The sequence below is a fragment of the Acyrthosiphon pisum genome, chromosome A1, assembly GCF_005508785.2.
Source record: "Acyrthosiphon pisum isolate AL4f chromosome A1, pea_aphid_22Mar2018_4r6ur, whole genome shotgun sequence".
In the NCBI taxonomy this organism is placed as follows: Eukaryota; Metazoa; Arthropoda; class Insecta; order Hemiptera; family Aphididae; genus Acyrthosiphon; species Acyrthosiphon pisum.
The window spans coordinates 169474018-169482142 of record NC_042494.1 but is presented as its reverse complement, the minus strand read 5'-3'; the positions used below and the strand labels follow the sequence as shown (position 1 = coordinate 169482142).

At 27.1% G+C, this 8125-nt stretch overlaps 1 protein-coding gene across 3 annotated transcripts in view; it reads left to right on the top strand.

Moving 5' to 3' along the window:
• The window catches only part of LOC107884241, a 16744-nt gene extending 10419 nt beyond the window's left edge, over positions 1 to 6325 (top strand). For 2 of the 3 annotated variants that reach the window (XM_029488834.1, XM_029488832.1), the window contains 4 exons: positions 1774 to 1827; positions 2026 to 2064; positions 3262 to 3276; positions 4532 to 6325. In XM_029488834.1, the coding sequence (XP_029344694.1) occupies positions 1774 to 1827; positions 2026 to 2064; positions 3262 to 3276; positions 4532 to 4605 (182 nt within the window). In that variant the 3' untranslated portion in view covers positions 4606 to 6325. The remainder of the gene's footprint in view (positions 1 to 1773; positions 1828 to 2025; positions 2065 to 3261; positions 3277 to 4531) is intronic. The other variant, XM_029488833.1, reaches the window with a different exon arrangement.
• Positions 6326 to 8125: the final 1800 nt, after the last annotated feature.

The following is an 8125-nucleotide window of genomic DNA, read 5'->3' as shown; positions in this document are numbered from 1 at the left end:
GATATATTTAGAAAAAAAACTAAAAAAAATGGAAAATGAAAATGTCCGTAAGAGCTCAAAAATAAAATCAAAATATTTTCAAAATTTTACCGTGTATAGAAAATGCAAATATAAACAACCTGTGAAAATTTCATATATCTACGGTCATTTGTTTTAGAGTTACACCAAAAACCAAAATCGATTTTGCGTAAAAATTCCAGTTTTTCCTTAATTTTTCTTTTGTTTTTCACGTCGCTTTTGAAAACTACTGGGAAATTTTTACTTTTGACCCCCCAAAGTACCAACTAGATTCACTTTCCAATCATAAAAGTTACTGTTGAAGAAAATCGAAGCAGTTTTACTGTCCTAAAAGGTGATGACAGACACAAAAAAAAATAAAAAAAAAATGAAAAAAAAAATAAATAAAAATAAAAAAAAAAACACACATCATTGTAAAATCAATCATTCATCGTTCCACTCAGAATCTAAAAATTACAAAATACGTAAAAATCACGAAAATGTGTAAATTATTTTGAGTTGGAAAACATAAAAATTTTTCTTATTAAATCTTAGATTAGAAAATTTAATACAAGATTCCTCATAAGTTTGTTTACCTTTATCAAAAAAAAAATGTTTACAAGAAATTATAATTACATTTTTTATGAGCGTTTGAAATTCATATTTTTACAACATTTGATATTCGATCGATTTCTCATGTGACGATTTTCTTATTTTATTGAAATCAAAAAACGAATGACTGTAGATATTTGAATATTTCCCTGAATGTTAATATTTTCATTTTCTATACACCATAACATTTTGAAAATACTTTGACTCTTTGAGCTGTTTACAGTCATTCTCAGTTTTCAATTTTTTTCGTTTTTTTTTTCTATAAATATCAATAAAATTTTGTGTGTTGGGTAAAAAAGCTTGAAAATTTAGTGCAAGGCTCCTGATATATTGTTACAATAGCAGTTGAAAACATTAAAAATATATAGGCACAATTTTTTTTATAAGCATTTCAAGTTCAAATTTTGACAAAATTTATCAAATTTAAAATTGAATAATTATTTTGTAGTTAAAAATTTATAAAATGATCAACTTTTATATCTAAGGATCGAACATTCAATACAAGATTCCACGACATAAGTAGTTAATTCTGTTACTAAAAAATCTAAAAAATACATACTCGCAGTTTATTTTTATACTCATTTTAAGTTCAAATTTTGACGAAATTACATATTAAAAAACCTAGAATAACTATTTTAGTTATTTTGTTGTGATTGTATAATATTATTCGTGGGTACTTGAAACTTCTAAAGTATACTATTATATATCTATGATAGTATCACGGTTTGTTGTTGATGTATAATGCGTTATAAGTACCTAATGGATATTGTTATATGATTAATTTGGAATTTATTATGGGTACCTATTTAGGTCAATTTTTTTTTAATACTATAGATAAGTATATAATATGTCTTATACCTAGACTGACATACCATCTCTGCTCAGAATCGTTTTTCTTATACAATGATATTATATCATTGAATTCAAATTTAATACCATCAATTATACAGGGTCCCACTATTGTAATCTACTATACAGCTAAGCGATATCCACTTGCCCACCTTTTTTATGTTGAAATAATCATATTTCGTTTTTCTTATTAGTTATTACAAAGATTTTGTTTGCTAATTATTTTTTGATTGTAATTGTTTATCAAAAGGGCATTATGTCCGTTCATGAAATATAAATTGATTAATTAAACAATAAAATATTATTACTTTACAGAATTTGAAGTTGAGTTCTTCTCTACATTTAGGAACAAATTTAAAAAAGGGGAAGGCAAGTATAATTATTCAATGCGAATGTTTCAATAATTATTTATGTAAATAATTTATAGTATTCGCCGCTAGTAATTATATTTTATGGACATACCTAATAGTTATATTTGTATAATTATATATTTCTGTTTATAATGTAACAAGCGAATAAGGCAAACAAACTGAAAGCGTAGGTATTTAGTTTTTACTTTATTTACAGACAAACTAAAAACTCCAAAGGAATATTGTGAAGGATTAAGTGAGTAATAGCATAAACAAATATAATTCAAATTTTATATATCTTAAATAGTCCTATTTAATATTTTATGTATACTTAGGGCCGGCTTGAAGGCGGTTCGAGCTGTGCAGTGGTAGGCACTGAACCCAGTGACTTGAAAGGCCCCGGGGCCTGTTGCAAAATATAAATTTTCGGGTTCATGGATCATGTGTTCAACTAATTTTTCAGATTCATAGATATAGAAATAAAATCAGACTGACTTTGAGACCCCTCTGCCACACCTAACACACATAGGGCCCGAAAAAACATTTCACATATATAGCTCCGATGGCCCGATATTCACCAAGCCGGCCCAGTGTATACCAACATAATATATTAGAACGATGTGATTTGATTTGAGATAATATATATTTATGTAAATAATCTACCATTAAGGGTCTCGGTGTCGGTCATTTATTAAGGAGTAAAATTCAGGCAATCCAATTCACATGTCGTATTGGCTTCGCGCGGAACGTGCATGTGTGTGAATATGTAAATCGATATTAGTGTGAGTGAGCTATAATTACACGCGCAGATAAAGAAGATTTTTTTATCTGAAAGATGAGAAGTTTTTGCAGGTCGGATCAAAGATCGAATTTTTATTTTACATTAAATTGTAGTAGAAGAATATGTTTGAAAATGAACAAAAAAATTGTACATTATTCAAATATTAGACTGTAACCAGCAACTACACCCAAACAATTTTCAAATTTCGATCGCCAATTTCAAGATCCCGGTTTGACCACCTCTTTAAATTTATAATATCGGAAAATCCTTATTGCACGTGACGATCATTTGAGGAACCACTGTTCCAAATTTCAAGTCCGCATGTTTTGTAGTTTTTTTCGATGTAGTAATCGATGAGCGAGTGAGTTATGATTTATGAGTGGTATTTGGCATTATTTACATTGATAAATCCTATTATCAAATGTTAAATACAGTATTTTGAATTTAGAAATTTAAGCATTGTAACTATTGCGTGGTGCAAGTTTATAGTGCCTATGCAATTTAATAATACCAATATTTTACATTTTTAAATATTACATTAGCAAAACAGTTCAATATTAAATAATTATAAATGGTGTACCTAATATATTAGTCATTAAAATTGATCATTAAACCAAATTTGTAAACTTGTAATAACTTATAATAATTTAATGTTTAATTACTTTTATATAGCCAATTATTTCATTGGTAAGATCACACATTTGTTTATTGTTATCGTATTAATTAATTTAGTACTTTCATGACTATAATATTACCATAATGTCTATACTTAACTGTTAAGCACTTAGATGTATCTATGTAACTATGTAAGTACAGAAAGTTCAGTAGGTCACTCTGTCCAACATATTAGAGAATGAGATGAAACATTTTTTAGTTTGCTCTTATATTTCTAATAAATTTACCATAATATATGAGTAAATACGTTATGTATATACTAGCAAAGTACCTCAGTTTTTCAAATGCGTATTCAAAACGATCCAAAACCGAATATTTTAATCATTTTTTTCCAATTTATGGCACTTTTTTGCACTTTTATACATAAACATTTCTAAATAAACCAATAAGTGATTTCCGATTATCGATTGGCCGATACTGTTTGAAAAGAAATTTTTGTGTATTTATTACTCCAACAACCACTACAATTATAGTATCTAGTAAAATAGTAATATTATAATAAATTGGTAGGTAAATAAAAATAAAAAATATTTTACGACTTGAATTTTTATAATATAATATAATATAGGTATGTTTAATTATGTTTTTTATATAAATATGACAACTTTAAATTTAAAATAATTATTAAAAAAACTTTAAGAAAACAAAATAGTACATTTTGCCTGTTTGAACGAACGGTCCCAAGTCTTTAAAACTGAAGAGAATAATGTGTTTTTTGGGGGTACTTCTGAAATCATCAACATGTTCAAACTCGGGATACAGTTTACCACAATAAATACGTTTCAGACTCAGTTTACCTATAGCCCCGTAATGTTTGTATCACATCATCATCTTGCGTCCTGCATATTATATATTATAAATATTATATAGGTGGATGCATGCAATAAAACTGGTTACTTAAAAGTTCAAATGAAACGTCCTGCGTCATTAGTAAGAAGTTCTAAAAAAAAATCAGTTAGTTAAGTCATTGGTTGTAAGCTTTTGTTAACAAACTCACTGATGCGGCACCTCCACTTCTTAAGATTACATTTCCTCTATCAATAAAACGGAATATTTTGTGGGAGTTTCATTTAACTAAATCTGGTATCGCTACAAGAAAGCACATTTTGCGATGGCAGGTAACACAAGACTTTTACACATTAATCCTGAAAAACATGTAAATGATCGGGTCGATATACCTACCAATCTATGTTTATACTAAAACGAAATATTTCCATAAATTATTCCAAAACGTACTAATCATATATTTATGTTGATATATTTATAGTTCAACCAAGTAAGTCAACTAAATATGTAATTGTACACATTTTATATTATATTCAATTTATATGCAAACTGTAAATAGAAACCTCTATAGTCTATATATATATATATATACCTAAACCTAACCTTCATATTGGTGATATACCAATCGATGTATATGAATTCAATGCAGGTCAAGTATAATTAATATAAATATTATATTTTATAATCATTAAAGCGATTTTGGAAACGATAATGAAACACATTACTCGACTATTTGAAGTTTTATTACTACTACTAAAGTCACTGTTATTATCACTCATATTGGCTATAATATTGTAGCCGTATTGTTCCAACTTTTTTCATAATAATTTGAGGGCCATAAAAATATTGTTAGGTTAGGTACAAAGAAGCCGCGCGATGATCAATTTTGAATATAACTAACTATTTTTCGACAAAAAATTTACTAGGTGTAGGTAACTGAAAATCTAATAACCGTGGTTGTTAGACCTTGAATTTTCACCAATCGTTTTATATAGTAGTGATTAGCAATAGTTAGATCAATAAAGAGTAATGATCACCACTGTATGGGTCGGTGGTTTTCAAATATGTATTAAACACTGACCTCTTTTTTTGCACTAAATAATTTGATGAACAGAATTGTTTTGAATTATAATTATATACATTTAATTAAAAAAGTGTGCTTGATGGGCTCACTGCTATGCATTCAGACTGAAAGAGGATGATTTCAAAGGGTGGGTTAAACGGTTTGAACTTTATATTCAGCTCAATGAAGTATAAACGAACATGAAAAAAAAATAAATATTTTTAACCATGATTTGGTAATGAAGGTAATTGATATTAAAATATTGATATTCGAATACATGAACCCTAAGCCAATGTGGTCGTGGAACGTCCAAATGCCATTAAAATTTAGGTACCTAACATATATAAAATGTTAAACATTAAATATTTTAGTTAAAAATGAACATTAAATTGAAAAAACTGTATTATATAAGTTCTAATAACATTAGAATACATTTTTGCTGTACTATTATAATAGCGATTAATTGTGTGAATGTCAGTATTAAATTTGTATAACATAATTATTTTTAAATAGAACCAATAATAAAAGGTAAGTACCTATACTATTATTAACCTTCTATTTATAATATTACTTATTAAGAATTAACTTGCAGTGTTATACATATGTGGGATGCCGGATGACACACAAAAATGTTATGTAAATAGGACATTTTGATGTACATAAATGTACTCAATTCAGTGTAGGAAAAGTGTCTTTTAAAAATGAATTCGTTCCTGATCCTCGTTCCTGTTGTAATAAAAGGAACTCATTCCCGTTCTTTTACATTTTTTTTTGCGATCTGAGCGCTTGTCAATATGGTGTTTTTTGCGGACAAATTTTAAACCAGAAATAATTGGCTAATTATCATATTCATTACCTCTTCTGATACGTAATTGAACCACTTATCACCCATGTGTATTGCGCCAATGGTGTGCTGTGTGTTCAGTCACAGACACATTGTCATTCCAGTTCTATGTTACATTTATATTACCTATTCTTATATTCATGTAACAGTATTTATATAAATGATAAACATGAAGTCATGTTATTTATCAATGTTACTGGCAATATGTGTAATTCAATCATTACATACAATTAAATCTTTTAAAAGATAACAGATGATCGTTCTATCGACTGGGAACCAAGAATGGTAGCTCACAAAGTATATGCAAGCTCACAGTTCACTGTTTGTCAAAAAAAAAAAAAAATATTGCATTTATATGAGGTACCAACTGAAGAGCTAGCTATTGCGATCTGTTGCTAGTCAGCGATCAACAGGCAGTCGTCAGGGGTTTCCAAAATAGTAAATACACACGTAAAACATTCTGCCAAAGTAAAAAATGTTTGTGTGTTAAAAACAAAGCATTGTGTAACTCTCGTTGTCATTCTAGCTTAACAACATGTTGTAATAAATAGTACATATCATAATTTAAAATGTTATCATGTTAATATAGTATACTAACATAAAATTAATGTAAACTATTTTAATACTTTGCCTAAATTTGTTTATGTACTTGCTCTATAAAATGTCTAGAAAATATATTTAATGGCGAGGCATTTTATGCTAAAATTTTTTTTTTTAATAATTTGCCTAAGATAAACAGGTATTTTTTAAAATCCTAGGCATTATATGTACCTAATGACTGAACTACACATATTACCGGTAACATTTATATTAAATAGGTAGGTATCTAGATTGTTAGGAACTCATAAGTCTACTCAAGCGTCAATGTCAACAAAAAATTGTATAGAACTCAATAAAATCACTATAACCAGGGACGGCTCAGAGATATTTTATAATATTCTAACATTGTAACTAAAAAATGTAGTTTGTCCTCAAATATTGTCACTATAATATTTTAAGCATCTTAAATTTAAATTTTACATCCATGCATACAACACAAAATATATTATGAACTAGTAAGCAGTGCGTTAATTGTATTTATGTATATATGTAAATATTAAATTTGTAAAATACCCATTATTTTTTTTTAAACAGGAAAAAATAATGTAACGTCAGGTGAACGAGGTAAGTATATTATTAATTTATTTATTTAATAACGTAAACGTTACGACTTTTATACAACTCCATGCATACAACACAAAATATATTATGAACTAGTAAGCAGTGCGTTAATTGTATTTATGTAAATATGTAAATATTAAATTTGTAAAATACCCATTATTTTTTTTTAAACAGGAAAAAATAATTTAACGTCAGGTGAACGAGGTAAGTATATTATTAATTTATTTATTTAATAACGTAAACGTTACGACTTTTATACAACTCCATGCACACAACACAAAATATATTATGAACTAGTAAGCAGTGCGTTAATTTATTGTATTTATGTAAATATGTAAATATTAAATTTGTAAAATACCCATTATTTTTTTTTAAACAGGAAAAAATAATGTAACGTCAGATGAACAAGGTTAGAATATTATTAATTTATTTATTTAATAACGTAAACGTTACGACTTTTATACAACTCGATAAAACAGTTTGTGCTGTGCAGTCATACGACTATGTTGTGCAGTGCATAATTTATATTATTACCTATCAGTGATATCGTATTATGCCTACTATTTTATAAATTATCTTTTTTATCATTATTTTATGTCTTCAACAATGCAAGATCAACTAGATTCTATATTAAAATCTTTAAATGAGGTAAAGTCTACACAAAATAAAATGATCACTTCAATGAATGAACAAAATAAAACTTTAAAAAGTTTTAATAAACGATTTGATGACCTAACTATACTGAAATAAATAAACTAGCTACTGAAAATTCATTTTTAAAAACTAAAATTTCTGAACCTGAGAACAAATTAATAGATATCGAAAAAACTACTTTACCCACTCAATTTGATGAATTAAATATATTAAATGAATTAACTGATAGACAATCAAGAGCTCAAAATATAATCTTGTTTAACTTACCAGAAAATTTAAATAACACACAAAATCCTATATCCGATGGTGACAGTTTGAAACTTATATTCAAAGAAATGAAGGTAGACTATAGT